This window comes from Aquarana catesbeiana, linkage group LG12 (assembly GCF_042186555.1).
Source record: "Aquarana catesbeiana isolate 2022-GZ linkage group LG12, ASM4218655v1, whole genome shotgun sequence".
Classification (NCBI taxonomy): Eukaryota; Metazoa; Chordata; class Amphibia; order Anura; family Ranidae; genus Aquarana; species Aquarana catesbeiana.
The window spans coordinates 226,421,483-226,438,427 of NC_133335.1; the positions used below are offsets into that span (position 1 = coordinate 226,421,483).

At 44.9% G+C, this 16,945-nt stretch overlaps 1 protein-coding gene across 2 annotated transcripts in view; it reads left to right on the plus strand.

Moving 5' to 3' along the window:
- The window catches only part of LOC141113616 (manganese-dependent ADP-ribose/CDP-alcohol diphosphatase-like), a 14,669-nt gene extending 7,493 nt beyond the window's left edge, over positions 1–7,176 (plus strand). For both annotated transcript variants that reach the window (XM_073606829.1, XM_073606830.1), the window contains exons 3-5: positions 590–1,194; positions 3,603–3,716; positions 5,122–7,176. In XM_073606829.1, coding sequence (XP_073462930.1) covers positions 591–1,194; positions 3,603–3,716; positions 5,122–5,474 — 1,071 coding nt within the window. In that variant the 5' untranslated portion in view covers position 590 and the 3' untranslated portion in view covers positions 5,475–7,176. The remainder of the gene's footprint in view (positions 1–589; positions 1,195–3,602; positions 3,717–5,121) is intronic.
- The last annotated feature ends 9,769 nt before the right edge of the window (positions 7,177–16,945 follow it).

The following is a 16,945-nucleotide window of genomic DNA, read 5'->3' on the forward strand; positions in this document are numbered from 1 at the left end:
CTTGCCAACAAGGGTTTCTCCACCAAGTACTAAGTCATGTTTTGCTTGGGGATCAAATATTTATTTTACTCACTAAACTGCAACTCAACTTATAACATTTGTATCATTTGTTTTTTTCTGAATTTTTGGTTGATATTCTGTCTCCATCATATAAAATACACCTATGATAAAAACGATAGACCCTTCATTTCTTTGTAAGTGGGCAAACTTGCAAAATCTGCAGGGGATCAAATTATTATTTTCCCCACTGTATACCTAGGTGAATTCAGCATTGGTCTGGTGCTTTAAAGGCGGACAAATCTGTAATTGCAAATTAATCAATTTTTCTAATTGAAGGCCATAAGTCTACTTTAAAATACTCAAGTAAAAAAACCTTCAAGTACATATGTAAATATTACCTATAGATCTTTTTATGTAAAATAACTTGCATTTTGGGTATGAGATATATAATTTTTATATATATATATATATATATATATATATATATATATATATATATATATATATATATATATATATATATATATATATATCTCTATCTAATGTAACTTGTATGTGTGTTAAAAGGTTTTCCAATTTCCTTTTGTAGAATGGAAGAACCTGGTCAAGAAACAGCTAATTACCTCCAAGGAGCAGATCAATACTTTTCTTTTGGGGTGATTGGGGATGTCCAATACAGCCCTAAACCCAATGGACCGAGCGCATGGAAAGTCATGAGATACTTCCAGCAGAGCCTACTCCACCTGCAGCAAGCCATAGAAGAGTGGAACAGGGAAGACCCTTCACCGAAACTTGTACTGCAACTTGGAGATGTCATAGATAGTTCCAACCGTAAATTGGGTAGATCAGAGGAGGCACTTGAGACGGTTCTGAAGCACATCGAACAAACCAGTATTCCTTTTCATCATATCTGGGGGAACCATGAGCTCTATAACTTTAATCGGGATTTCTTGAAACAGTCAAAGCTAAATACATCAGGGATGCAGGACAAGCAGCAGAATGGCCATGGTGAAGAACATGATGAAACCAGCAGCCATCCGGACTACTATGCATATCACTTCAGTCCTCACTCCAAATTCCGGATCATTGTAGTGGACACCTACGATTTAAGCATCTTTGGCAGAAAATCGCACAGTCAGGGATATCAGGACTCTTTAGACTTTCTCGCTAAAGTTGAACAAGATGAAGAGAACGGTATGTAGAAATGGTCACATTAGATAAAACTGGCAGTACACTGAGGGTTCTGATTGCCAAGATGGGCCACCTCTTTCACTGCTCATACCTACAATGACATAATCCTTGTGTAAGCTTCATTTCATATTGGTAAGGGCCATCCCTCAACCCCCTTGTGGCAGCACCTTGGTCCTTTTTTTGGCTGCTCAAACACTTAGTACTGCATCGTGGCAGGTAAGAAAGAGACTAACATTTCACCTGCACTCGGAAATTTGGGGTATTTTACTTGGAGTCAACAGGAAAGTTGGGGGATGCTTAATGCAACTCTATCCCACCCCTGTCCTAATTTTTGCTGTCCACTTTGTGGAGTGTCGAATGCCTGTCCCCCTCTGCACTCTGTGGTTTTTTCCCACTAACCCCGGTGTGATTACAGGACACAGTACCAAACAAAGCAGTGATATACAGTTCAGTGGACAGAACCATAGTGTGGAAGGGGAGGTAAGCATCCAACACTCCTAGAAGTGTGGAATGCTTAAAGAGTATGTAAACCCAACATTTCATATTCCTGACATGTGGCTGCTGTACCATGTACTTGTATGAAAGTCCCCTGTTCTCTTTGTATTGCTTCCTTTGTGTGAAATTCCTGGATTCTGCCAGTCACTCTGCTTTCCTATTGAAAACTGACCACACTAAGCAGAGGAACACACTGTGGTGAGTTCCCTGGCTGTGCAGAACTCAGCCTGCTCTCCTCCAATGATGAGATGTGCCCTGCCCCCCGCACAGCCTTTCAAATGGGAAGTGTGCTGCAGTTTCTCCTCCACCCAGATCTTATGTAGCTCAGAACAGAGGGCATGTGATCAGTTATAAAAGGGGGGGGGGGTGTGTTTATAGTGCTTTTTTATATATCTATAGACAAAATGTTTTGCCTTGTATTTCTATTTTAAACATAGATTGTTTTACAAGGTGAGGGGTTTACATATACTTTAAGATTTTGCCTGAAGTGGGAGCTCTTGAGTGAAGATTGGAAGAATAGGTGTTGGGGTAGGTGAGTGATAATGATCTTAGAGGATGCTTTTTGTGGATTTTTTGGTAAGGTAAGTATGAATAGCAATGGGCCTGGACTGTTATAGGAACCTATTTTTTGCCCTAATATGCAAAGTACAGATGCCATTACAGGAAATTATCTTTAGAAGCAGAAGAGTGAAGAGTGTTAGTGTATGCTGAAGTTAGATCTAATGCCGCGTACACACGACCAGTTTTCCCGTCGGACTAAACTCTGAAGGTTTTTCCGACGGAGTTCCGACGGAATTCCGCTGAAACAGTCTTGCGTACACACGAGCACACCAAAGTCCAACCGTCCAGAACGCGGTGACGTACAACACGTACGACGGGACTAGAAAAAGGACGTTCAATAGCCAGTAGCCAATAGCTTCCGTATCGTACTTAGGCTTCAGAGCATGCGTCATTTTTGGTCTGTCGGAACCACATACAGACGAACGGTTTTCCCGATAGGAATAGGTTCTGGCGGAAAGATTTAGAACATGTTCTATTTCTAGGTTCGTCAGAATTTTCGGAAAAAAAGGTCTGGTGAGGCCTACACACACGAGCGGATTATACGATGAAACGATTCTGTCTGACTTTTTCTGTCGGACATTCCGCTCGTGTGTACGCGGCATTAGATCTAATAATTCATTATTTACCGTGATTACCATTAGGACCGTGTCCCACTGATATGGTAGAAAATGTAAGCCCAACATTTCCTGATGTGTGTCTGCTATACCATGTACTTTTATGAAAAAGTCTCCTGTTTTACTGACCACACTAGATATGAGAGCAAAGTGTGGTCAGTATTCTGGCTGTGGGGGGAACACAGTGTGCTCTCCTCCAATCATTGTCACCAAAGATCATGGAAAATCCAAAATATTTCAGATGTCACCAGATTAGTTGGATATCTTTGAATGGGGAAACCCGTTCTACTAAAAACTCAGAGGGGATTACCCTCACTCCAGAAGGAGTTCTACTCACTTCCTGTTGTGTCTCCGGGGGCAGGAAGTAAAGGGAAGTCTCTCCAATGGGACTCAAGTCCCAAACAAAATTTGACAGCGGTTCTAACCATTTCCTACTCCATGCTACACAAAATAGAATGTTTCGCCTAGAGATACAATTTAATAAAGTGATGTACAACGTAGACATTTGATCTAAGTGTGTTACAGGTGTTAGAATTCCTGTGAAGATGTAAGTCACATGGCGATGCTGGAAATCTGTTACGTTCCTTTCATTTTTTTTCCCCCCACTATGGTGGAATTTACCTAGGACCTCCTCTCACTTAGAAAGGTCATATGGAAGCTGCTGGCTTACACAGTCATCTAGCTTTAGCTTATATGTTTGTCAATTTGTGTAATTTTTTTTGTCATTTAATTTTTATGTAGGCTCCAGTACACATCTGGTAGACTTTAATGGTGGACTCGGTTCTAAGCAGCTCTCTTGGTTGGATGAAGTCCTGACATATTGTGATCAACAAAATGAGAGGGTCATCATAGCTGGTAAGTCTTCTCACTAATAATTTTCGTGCATTACAGTCTATGAGTTAGTCCACCCATAAATGACTCTATAAAAGCGAGAAAGTTTGTCCGACAATGGTGAGATTTCTCGATAGTAGTTTGTGTCTCTGCCCTCTCACAATGGTGAACCCCTCCAACAATAGTAAGATCAATTTGCCCCTCCCAGAATGGTGAAATTACCCCCCCCCCAGTATTTGTATGCACTCCGTCCATAATGGTAAGATTTCCCCAGGGTAGTGTGAGTGTCCATCCTTTCAACAAGGGAGGGGGTACAGAGTTTTGTGTACACCAGTAATTGGTGTTTGCAGGGGGGATGCAGATTTTGGTGTACACCAGTAATTGGGTTTTGGGGGGGGGGGGGGATGCAGAGCTTGATGTACACCAGTAACTGGGGTTTGTTGGTGAGGGGGGGGGGGCAGAATTTTGTGTACACCATTAATTGGGTTTTGCAGGGGTGGGGGGGGATGCAGAGTTTGGTGTACGACAGGAATTGGGTTTTGGGGGGGGGGGGGGTGGTGCAGAGTTTGGTGTACACCAGTGATTAGGTTTTGCGGGGGGGGGGGGGGGCTGCAGAGTTTGGTGTACAACAGGGATTGGGTTTTGGGGGGGAGGGGGGATGCAGAGTTTGGTGTACACCAGTAATTGGGTTTTGTTGGTGGCAGGGGGGGGGGGGGTGATGGTGCTGAGTTTGATATACACCAGTAATTCGCAGAATTTTGTGTACACCAGTAACTGGGTTTTGCATGGGGGGTGATGGTGCAGTGATGGTGTACACCAGTAATTCAGCTTTGAAGGGGAGGGGGTGCAGAGTTTTGTGTACACCAGTAATTGGGTTTTGCGGGGAGTTTGGTGTACAACAGGAATTGGGTTTTGCGGGAGGGGGGTGCTGAGTTTGATATACACCAGTAATTAGCAGAATTTTGTGTACACCAGTAACTGGGTTTTGCATGGGGGGGGGGGGTGATGGTGCAGAGTTTGGTGTACACCAGTAATTCGGTTTTGAAGGGGGGGGGGGTGCAGAGTTTTGTGTACACCAGTAATTGGGTTTTGCACGAGGGGGGGGGGGTGCAGAGTTTGGTGTACACCAGTAATTCGGTTTTGAAGGGGGGGTATGCAGAGTTTTGTGTACACCAGTAATTGGGTTTTGCACGGGGGGGGGGGGGGGGGGGTTGGGTGCAGAGTTTGGTGTACACTAGTAATTGGGTTTTGCACGGGGGTGGGGGTTGGGTGCAGAGTTTGGTGTACACTAGTAATTGGGTTTTGCAGCTTTCACAATAGAAAAACAAAACGAAACCTGAAAACGTGAGAGATGAGAAACAAATTTTGCCCATGAAATTGACAATCCATCTCTGTACAGAAAAATATTACTTTGTTCCTTGTTTTACAGGCCACACTCCAATACATCCCGAGGCCAAATGCACGCCATGCCTGGCATGGAACTACAAAGACATCCTCCAAGTCATCCATTCACATCGAAGCGTGGTGTGCTACTTTGCTGGCCATGACCACAGTGGGGGGTATCACCAGGACTCGCACGGTATACACCACGTCACTATGGAAGGGGTTATTGAGTCCCCTCCTGGCACTAATGCATTTGGGACAGTGGATGTTTATGAAGACCGGATGGTCCTTCGGGGAAGAGGAAGAGTGAAGAGCAGAGTTCTCGCCTATCGGGAAATGTACCCGGCCTTCTGCTGCAGCCTCCCAGGCCTTGAATTTGGGAATACAGACTTGAAATGAGTGCATTGGTTGGTGGCTCACTATGAATTGGCCATGTCACCCAATGAATGGTCATTGCAGAAAGCACTCTCAAGGTTCGTCATGTAGCTCTGGTTGGGTGTGGATGGTGTACACACTGTACTGCAACCCAACTAAGCAGTTTGCTATTGGTATTTGTCTACAAACAAGAAATAGTATTGGTGCACTGTTATTGCTATATATAGATGCTACAGAAAAATATAATGCGAATTGAAATTACTCCTGTGGTGTATGGAAATCTGAAGGCACTGGAAAATTTACACCAAAATATTCAGATTTTCCAGTTACTCACATCAGACTTCCAGCAGATATGTATTCGTATAAATGAGCAAAGACTGTAATCCTGCACAGGTTAATGCATATATCAGGTTAACGCATATTTAGTGCAGACGCATATATATTATATTATATACAGTAACAAACCTGTTATACTTACCTGCTCTGTGCAGTGGTTTTGCACAGAGCAGCCCCAATCCTCCTCTTTTCGGGTCCCCCGTAGGTGCTCCTGTCCCTTTACCTTCTGCTGAGTGCCTCCACAGTAAGCAGCTTAACCAGGTAAAAAACTTTGAGCCTTTAGAACCACTTTAAGGTTAGAACCTCAACATGTTATTTTGAAGTTCACTAAAGCCAGCCATACATGGATCGAAATTCAGCTGGTTCAGCTGAATTTCGATCCACGTATGGGCACCCTGGTTGTACAATCAGCCTGTCGGGTTTGTCCTGATCAATCAGTGCAGCCAGCTGATTGATCATGAAGTCTACCCCCCCATCAGAACACAATAGTACAGAGGGAGCTCATTGGTTCATTTTCTTTCTTTAAACCTGCTGATTGAATGCAAAATTATATATATATTAATGTATGGGCTGCCTTAGTCTACACATTGAGAATAATTTTTTTTTGTTTTGTTTTTTTAACCATTGGTTCTGCCAACGAAACCTGGAATTTTTTTAAAGGATCTGGACCAGCAGAGTCTAGATGTTTGCGTTCTGCCTGCTCCCACTGATGACGAAACGCATCGGGATTGGCCAGACGCTGACATTGTCACGCTTTTGCTGATACTTGCAGCTTTACAATCCACAAGCCAACAGTCTGTTTTGTATGGCTGCAATTTGCCTTAAGTTTCTTTTTTACCTCTTTTTAATAGAGAGATCGTTAAAACGAGCTTCACTATGTTGGCTTGTTTGTTTATTCCCTGATATATTTGGAATCGCTATCAAGTTGCCATCGTTTTATCTGCTGCTGGCTCCCAAAGTTTTGGGATTTGCACTTATGACCATTATAATTTTTGCTCCATTACCTCTGGTAAGAGGCATATGCTGAGTGTTTGTCCGGTGGTGGATCTCTTCATTCAACCTTATTTGCACTTTGCGGAGGATTTGGATACTGGTTTCACCCACTTATCTAAAGGACTATATACGTTATTTATACCAATATGTTTTGCTCGTTGCACTTTCACTTTGCACTTTGGATCATGTGTAAATATATGAATTTGTGGACTTTATATTCTAGCTATATATATTTTTCTTATTCGTTTTTGCACTTTATATATCTGTATTGAGTTGAGATTTTCTAGTGCTGCTTATTTTGCATACATACTGTATATATAAAGAGTAGCTCCACTTTTGTTGAAAAAAAAAAATTTCCCTCTGGGTGATCTATGTACATTACAAAGATTTTAACACATTTTATTGCAGATCCCTACCTTTTGTGTGTTTCTCTGTGTCCATGTGGTAGGTGAATCTAATGGGAGTGGTTTTATAATTATTAAGCAGCTGCTGCTGCACCTGCAGGGCTCGAATGAGGAAAATTGCAGGGTCAGCATCCCTTTAGATGTCATTTCCTATTGGGTATCTTACCAAAACTGACATTCTTGTTACAGGGGATGCCTGAAATCTGACTTGTATCTTAGTGCAGACTTCTGGGAAAATCAGTGAGCCAATCACACAAGTGGGAATTTATGTTTCTGGGAGGGGGGGCGGGGGTGTTCTGTACACATTCTGTGTACAGAAATCCTCCAGGTAGCCATTTTGCATTTTACAGAAAATTACAAAGCTGCAGATTGAAAAGGAAAGGTAATTTTTAATAACATTCAATTACAATATGACTGGAGTTGCAATTGTATATGATAGATTGTACATATGAAAAAAATGCAGCGCATACTACATAAGTGAATAAATCAGAACTCCTAAAGTTATGAATTGGTGCTGGAAAAACATTAATCAAATCAAAGATAGATTGAACATAAAGTCAATAAATGAATGTGAATGTCCCACTGCACAAGAAATGGGGGTACTCCAGGGGATGGTAGTATTCCGATGGTTGTCAGAATGCCCCTGTTGAAGACCCCTAGGTCGAAACGCGTCGGGCTCATAGACCACTCTCCATGTTGCCTACTTGTTTTTATCTACCGTGATCACGTTTTTATATGTTTATGGTTGTTTTATCAATAAAAACACCCTTTTTTACCTGCACTATGTGGAGGCACATCTTTTTTCTCTTTACATCCCCTGAATGAGGTCAAGTGCCTCCAACTGTTCCACAAGCGACTTTCTGGCCCTCCTGATCCATGCCTTGGCAGTCCACTGTGAGGACCTACCTGGTGGCTCCTGGAGATCCATGCAGACTACAGCCTAGAGCAGTGATGGCAAACCTTGGCACCCCAGATGTTTTGGAACTACATTTCCCATGATACTGAACTACACTGAAGAGCGCAGGAGCATCATGGGAAATGTAGTTCCAAAACATCTGGGGTGCCAAGGTTCGCCATCACTGGCCTAGAGGATCTGAGTGTCAAGACCTTCCATTCCACGCCTTTGATGGCATACTGCTCATGCGATTCCCTGTCGCTGACATGGGAATCCACGGGATCTGGTAAGAGTCTCCTTTTTTATTTCTGCCACGATTGGTTCGTCCAGTTGAGAGGTTTATGGTGCAAGGTGACTTCTGACAACCATCAGAATACTACCATCCCCTGGAGTACCCCCATTTCTTGTGCAGTGGGACATTCACATTCATTTATTGACTTTATGTTCAATCTATCTTTGATTTGATAATATTTTTCCAGCACCAATTCATAACTTTAGGAGTTCTGATTTATTCACTTATGTAGTATGCACTGCATTTTTTTCATATGTATGTTCACTGTTTTTGTCAGGCTGTATGCAGCAGCTCCCGTTAGCCGTACTAGTTAGCGCGGTGTTTCACATTTATTTTTGATGTGATAGATTGTATATGAGAGATAGATATATATATATATATATATATATATATATATATAAATAATATTTTTGTTTTATCTGCTATTTTTTCCCACGAAAGTGGAGTTACCTTTTAAAGCAACTCTGCTGCTTAAACTAAACTACCAAAAAAGTTTTCTTGCAAAGAGCAAACTCTTCTGCTGATGCCTTCACTGCTGATCTGTACTATAATACAAAGAAGCAACCAACTGAAGACTCTTCAGAAACTGACAGTTCCTGGTCTCCCGCTGAGCTCAGTGGTTCAGTTGGCTAGCCCCTCCATCACCACCGTTCAGTCACGATGTTGGATTTGGCAGGAGGAACCAAAGAGTGCAGTACTGGGAACAAGCGATTGACTCGCCAGGAAATGTTGGTTTCTGAAAAGTCTTCAGGCATCTCTTTTCAATACAGCAGATCTCCTTTGCAGGGAAGGCAATTTCTTTTTTTTTTCCAGGAATTTTAAATTTAGCAACAAATTCCCTTTATTGAAAGTTTACATGTAAAAAACGGGCCATGCCAGAGTACTCTGGCTTCTCAAAAAAAAAAAAAAAAAAAGTGTTTAACAAAATACTTCTGTCAATAAAATTAGAAACAGAAAAAAGAGTGGTTGGATCTTTGAGCTTCTTTGATATCTCTTACAGCAAAACTGTCTATCCTCTCCCTTTGTAGGCCAAAAGGTGTAGGTGGTCATTTTTAGATTGGGGATTACATCAGCTTTAGTCTTTAGATGATTTAAAAAGTCTGTAGGCAGGTTGAAACGTTCAGCCAGTTAGGTGCTGTCCCGACAGGGAGGGTAAGAGTTAATGTCGTTTTCAGTTCTTTAGGCTTTTTGGCAGGTTCTGCTCTGGGCCCAGCCCGCTTATCATGCAACATAAAAATTGGGTCAGTGCTCCGGCATGGAGAGTTCGGTGATCAGAGTCGGCCCCCAGGGTCAGTGGGGAGTATAATTTGTGGAATACGGAGTTCTGTGTGGAACAGAGTTAGATAGAGATCCAGTGAAGCTGTGAGGCCCATAAGGGATCGAGATGGACGAAAAGACCCGTGGGAGTAGGAGGGTGGTGCTCATCATGGCCTGCTTGTAGAGACTCTTAACTTTCGGTTTGCTCTAAAGGCACCAGTGCTGGAGATATGCCTCTGAAGAACTAAGATTTCCGGACTACACTTTTGCAGGTATGCCGGGGCAGCACACAAGCCTGTAGTTAGGGTTAGAGATGTAGGGAATAATGATATTCCATATGTTGGACATTGTAATTTCTTTTGCACTTTTTCAAGTGAAGTATTGAAACATCCTGCCTGATCGAAAGTGTTAAAGAGGTGTATCGTAAGTAACTGGCACACACACACACACACACACATACAGTAAACCAGTGGGTCTTACACATTGGGGTATTGAGACATCGGTGTAGATGTGAAGAACACAAGTGGTTACCTAGAGTAACGGAAGCTTAATGAGCAGCCTGTCCATAGTGTGTACCTGTTATAGGTGGTAGAGCCTCTAGCAGTGAGCGAGATGTTAAAAGAAAATGACGCTGCGCTAGAGTGTGCTAGACGTGCTACTTGATATTATAGCATGCCAAAACTGCTACGTCTATATAAACGCATTTAACCATAAAGTATATATAAAGTAGTGATATACCCCCAAAGGGTAAAAATTTTTTGAAGTAATCCATGCTTATAAATAAGTAATCAAATATGAGATATGATAAAAATATATAAACGCATCAAAGTGCATATGTGCTAATAAGTATATCTGATGACAGTAATATACAAGTACATAAATGCAAATGAATACCAAAAAAGTGCTATGTGCCACACAGTTCTTGTGAAAACAGTCCTTAAAGCGGAGTTCCACCCAAAAGTGGAACTTCCGCTCATCTGATTCCTCCCCCCCCTCCTGTGCCACAATTAGCACCTTTCAGGGGGGAGGGGGGTGCAGATACCTGTCTAATACAGGTATTTGCACCCACTTCCTGGAATAGACTAGCGCGGGAGTCACGCCCCTTCCCGCACCCTCCCCCCCGCTGTCTCCTGGGAAACGCACAGGTCTCAGGAGATAGCAAGGACCACTTAGAACACGCAGCGTGACTCGCACATGTGCAGTAGGGAACCGGGAAATGAGGCCGCAATGCTTCACTTCCTGAATCCCTCACAGGGAATAGCGGCGGCAGCAGCCGAGAGCCGAGCGAGTCATCGGCTGCCGACATCACTGGACCCTGGACAGGTAAGTGTCCATTTATTAAAAGTCAGCAGCTGCAGTATTTGTAGCTGCTGGCTTTTAAAATTTTTTTTTTAGGTGGACTCCCTCTTTAATAAAAACAGATCATATAGTAAACTGTGAAGTCCTGCTGGTAAACAATGAAGGTGCTTATGCGTGATGTCCACTAGTGATATCATTACGCATGCTCATAATTTCTTGGTGCCACAGGCCATGCGATAGTGCAATTCGGTGACCCCCAAGGTAATATGCTCACCTCACCTCACCATTGAAGTATAAATAGATAGATGAGAAGAAAAAACTATATAGTGTGATATCATTTTAAAATGTATTTACAAGTCCTTAGTCATGGCTGAGGACTAACGTTTCAAAACGCGTAGGATGTTTTACAGCGTTGTACATATACTAAATAAAGAAATACCATTTTGGATGTCATCCTGAGTGCCGACCATCCCTTTTCTTACTCTGGTATATTGGAGGTGTCAGCAACCTCAAGGTGTGAGCACCGGGCGGAGCTTTTATGTGGGAAGGTTGTAGCGCCTATACACCCGTTTTCCTTCAGGTCCGATTTCAGCCTGAATTCAGACCTGAAACCGACCAAAAGGCGCACAGGACTCCTGTTCAATTCGCACCGGAGCCGCTCCGGAGATGTGTGAAAGGCTGTTGTGACAAAAATGACCAACCTGGCAGAATGTGCAACCTGCGTCACTTCCTGTGACGTGGAATCAGCTGTAGCTCCAAACCGCGTGCACTGCGCAGGCGCAACGCGTCAGACATCCTTTCAGTGGCTGATGTCAGTGCACCGAGGAATTTGCCTGACAAAATGGTGGACAACCACTGCGCATGTGCACGGCGGAAATCAACTAACACTTGCGAAATTTACGTTCTTAAGGCCATCTTGGTACACCTTACACTCGCTCTCATCACACCTACAGTAGGCAGGCGGGGCAGCGGACATCTTGCTACACCAAACCCCGTTTTGAATTAGCAAACTAATTATATATATGATTCCACGTCACAGGATGTGACGCGGGTTGTACATTCTGCCAGGTTGCTCATTTTGTCAGAACAGCGGTTCCATAGAGAGCCGGTCACAATCTCCTGCTATGTGAATTGGATGCGGGGATACATAGTGTGAACCCAGCCTTACAGATAAAATGCCAAGTCTACTCTAACATCACATTGCTCTACTTTCTCTTCGGCATTAATAAAAAAACATTGTGACCATGTCCTGCATAAAAACTGGTAGCAAAGGAGAAAATTATTAATGCTAGTCACCAGTCATCTGAACTTTAACACCTACTTTATCTGTAAAGTGGAGGTCCGCTCACCACTGCAAAAATTGAAAGCCAGCAGCTACACATACTGTACACATGCTGTACACATACTGTACACATACTGCAGCTGCTGACTTTTAATAATCGGACACACCTGTCCTGGAGTTCAGCGATGTCGGCACCAGGGGCGGATCCAGGGGGGGGGGGCAATGGCCCCCTCTGAGAATGCGGGTGACAGACAGTGTGGGCGGCGGCGGCTCCGCCGCGAGTGACAGTGCGGGCGGCTCTGACCGTGGGTGACAGTGCGGTGTTCAGGCGGCTCCGCTGCGGGTGACAGTGCGGGTGGCTCTGCCTAGTGACAGTGTGGGCGGCTCTGACCGTGGGTCACAGTGCGGTGTGCGGACGGCTCCGCTGCTGGTGACAGTGCGGGTGGCTCCGGCATGGGTGACAGTGCGGGTGGCAAAAAGAGGTATTTTCTGGCATTGCCCCTCCCGAGATTAGACTCTGGATCCGCCCCTGGTCGGCACCACTGCTGATGTTTCCATTAGCTGTCGGGTGCATGCTGCCTCCATTGCGAGTAAGGGAACCCGGCAGTGAAGCCTTACGGCTTCACACCGGGAACCTTACTGCGCATGCGCAAGGCTCCGCTCCTCTCTTCTACTGGCCCGGTGACCAGGGAAGGAGAAGGGGGGAGGAGGAGGGAGCCCGGGCGGTGACGTCAGTATCCACGGCTGAGGCTCCCGGAAGTGGGAACAGGATACCTGTGAAAAACAGGGATACTTTCCCCCTTCCCGCCGAAAGGTGTCAAATGTAGCACCGGTGGGGGAGTACAATGAGCGGAAGTTCCACTTTTGGGTAAAACGCTAATTTAACAAAACTGGAGCAGCCAGAATCTGGAGCCAATGTGTATGGCAACCAATCAGCGTCTATCTTTCACTTTCAAGGCTTAACTGAACACACTTAAGATTAAGGATGAGCTCCGGCGTGTTCGCATGCTGCACGTGCCGATCCCGCCAGGAAGTCGGCACGGCGCAGCGCTAATCACAGGCAGTGAGACATTTCCCGATGTGTGGCTGCAGAGCTCGGGAAATGTCTCACTGCCTGTGATTACCGCTGCGCCGTGCCGACTTCCTGGCGGGATCGGCACGTGCAGCATGCGAACACGCCGGAGCTCATCCTTACTTAAGATAGAAGCTGATTGGATGTCATGCACAGCTGCTGCCAATTCTGTCTGCTCCAGATCGGAGAAGTTCTTCCTGAGTTAAATTTTTTAAGGGGCATAAGCCAAAATACAAGTGCAGGATTTCCAAAAGAGGAAGATTTCTAATGAAGCTTCATTCTAAAATGCAAGAAATATATATATATATATATAATTGTGACATGGGGTAGTTAGCTCTTGTAGTAGATGCATTTATACAGTAAATCCACCGAAGGCAAGAACTATATTTAAGGGCGTGGTAACCCACTTTTAGTAAAACGACAGAAAGCAAAACAACAATCCCACATAAAGTTCCCCATGCTGGGGGGGTCTTCTCCAGCTTCAGCAGAATACAAACACTGGAAAATACATTGCCACCCAACTCAGCTTCAAAGACAGTACCATGCTGTACCCCATACCCGTCTCTCTGAATGTGTTGTCCATCTCTCCCGGGTACTTGACTCTCTAGCCTTTAGTCGCAGTGCCCTGCTGCACAGCTCACCTCTGGTCTATGGATTGGGGTTCTCCTGACACCCCGATAGGAGCTGACCTGACTCCTGGAATGAGACCTGCTGTCTCCTGGATTCTGTCTGGGGCCCTCTGACCCCTCGATGGGACCTTCCATCTCCCACACTGGGAGAATTCTCCAAACTGGGAGCTCTGAGCTATCCTCAGATCTGAGTATATAACGATCCTGCACACTTGTGTACTCAGCCAGGTTGTAGGTGTCTAGCAAAAACCGGACACAGGATTGAGGGCCAGTTCACACCACATGCAGTCCAGTGCGTTTTTTTTTTCTGCATCAAAAATGCATGGAAAGTAGGTTATATGGTTTCCAATGGCGTAGTTCCAGGGCGTTTCAGTTCCAGAAAAAAAAAAAGTAGAACATGCTGCATTTCTTTTGCACTGGACTGTACTGGAACGTGGTAAAACGCATCAAAAACGTACCGGAATGCCCTGGGACGCATCAAAAACACACCAGGCCCAAGTACAGTGAAAAAAAAAAAAACGGAAAAAAGAAGAAAAAAATAGCATCTGGAAAGGTATCAAAAATGCACTGGAACGTGTCAAAATGTGTTAAAGACGCGCATGCAGAAATGCATCCAGAACAGGTCTAGAGTGCATTTTTCTGGTGTGAACCAGTCCTGAATGTTCTGATCCAAAACTACAGAATCCGAACAAATACACAACTTTCTCTGCCCAGAAACATTAGTCTGGAATATCGCATTCACCCTAAGGGCCAGTTCACACCATAGAAACGCAGTCCAGATGCACTCCAGATGCTTTTGTGCATGTGCGCTTTTGATGCATTTTTGATGCATTCCTGTGCGTTTATGATATGTTTTTGATGCATTCCGGTGCATTCCCCCCACCCCTCCCCCTCTTTTTTCTTCACCTTAAAAGGGAAGTATAAGAATCAGTTTTTTTTTTTGTAGAATTATACACACCTTGCTGGATGCATCATCAGCCTGATGCTGCATCTGTCCCCCCGCTGGCTTTAACACTGAGAACCGAGCAATCAAACACTGCTGATCACTAAGTTCTTATAGCTTCTTTAGCAGAGAGCTGGTGACTGTCAGTCCCTGGCTCTCTGCCCCCCCCCGCACGCTCACTGGAGCGCTGGGCTGTGGAGGGGGCGGGAGCGGCTCAGGCTCTCAGGCTTGCTGAGAAGCTGAGCGGGGTGCTGATCCAGACATGTCGGCGGGTCCCGGCTTCATTTTTGTGAAATTGCCCGAGCCTGGACACACTCTGTGACATCAGCAGACAGTGGACTTCAGCCCGCTGTCTGCTGAAAATGGGTCACAGGAGTGCAGAAAGAACTGCACTCCTGTAATCCAGAGGGGAAGTACAGCCAAAGCGAGCTTTGGCTGTATTTCTCCTTTAAATAAGGACATGTGTATTCCAGTGCGTTTAGTTGCTTTTTTATGTGTTTTACCGCGTTCCAGTACAGTTCAGTGCAGGAAAAATGCAGTTTTACTTTTTTTTTCTGGAACTGGAACGCAGTGGTGTGAACTATGCCACTAAAAACCTACTATCCATGTATTTTTGATGCAGAAAAAAAAAAACGCACTGGGCTACATGTGTGTGAACTGGCCCTAAATGTGAATACTATGTCACATCTGTCTACCCATGGAGAATGGAGTGTCTGGTCGGGTCCATCTGAAAAATGGACAGATGGACCCAACTGGACCGCCCATGTGAATGGGGCCTAAGGGTCCTCTAGCAGGTCTAATGACATCATGGGTCATCAAGGTTACATGAGAGCCTTTTAGTTGAGTAGTACAGTGAACCCAGGCTGTATAATGACACACCCTTAACCCCTGGGGGCTCCCCAGCTGACCCTTCCTCAGCGACAGCCGGTGCTAGAATCCCCATTGTCAAACGCTAAAAGGGAGTCAATCCTTCTGTCGTGTGACTGTACTTGGGTCTTGGAGTTGGTTGCTAAACCCAAGCCTTGTCATATAAAGGGAGGTCACCTCCTCCGGAAGCACCTGGTATTTTTGCCAACTGAGGAAGCATAAGGAGCAGTGGTGGAACGTTGGTGAGGAACGCATCAGGGGGTCAGTAGGGGCTTTTACCCAAACACTGCCATTTGCCCTAATGGGATGTGGGCGGGGCCTACTAGCACTGCCCATGAGGGTACCTCTCGTGTGTATGCGCTCACCAATGCTCGGGGACCAGGTGGGGCCACATTCATGTAAAAAGTCAACATTAAGGTGGAACCCCGGCTTAGAGATGAGCCATACACTATATGCGGATGTGTAACAACATACGGATCCCTTCTGTGTAACACTGTCCCATTTTGCTGCACACCTTGTCCTCCAAAATGTAGCATGTAGAGGGAGACTCTGCTGAGCCCATGTCCTGCTCCACCAGTCCAGCTTTCTTCTCTCACCTCACTCCCAGTGACAGAATAGGATCCCGCTGTGCGCTAAGCACGGACCTCATGCATGTACTTAATTAACTCCTTAAGCTCTTCTGTACAAGCGGCTAGGTCCTTAGGGTCTCCGTACCATGGGTTCAGTCTTGATTGCTTTTGGGGAACTGACTACTAGGAAGGGAGCCGGAGAACCGACCCCTCGCTACTGGAGGACCTGTCATCCATGCCTGGTTCCACTCTTGGCTGTCTGGCTGCCATTACATTTCCACCAGTCCATGGTTACATTGAACCCTATGGACTAAGACTGGGATGCCATTAAAGTTCATGTGCGTGTAAATACAGGCATCCCAATACTTTTGGTAATATACACTACAGGTATATTACCAAAAGTATTCGGACGCCTATCTTTACACGCACATGAACTTTAATGGCATCCCAGTCTTAGTCCGTAGGGTTCAGTATTGAGTTGGCCCACCCTTTGCAGCCATAACAGCTTCAACTCTTCTGGGAAGGCTGTCCACAAGGTTTAGGAGTGTGTCTATGGGAATGTTTGACCATTCTTCCAGAAGCACATTTGTGCGGTCAGGCACTAATGTTGGATAAGAAGGCCTGGCTCGCAGTCTCCACTTTAATTCATCCTAAAGG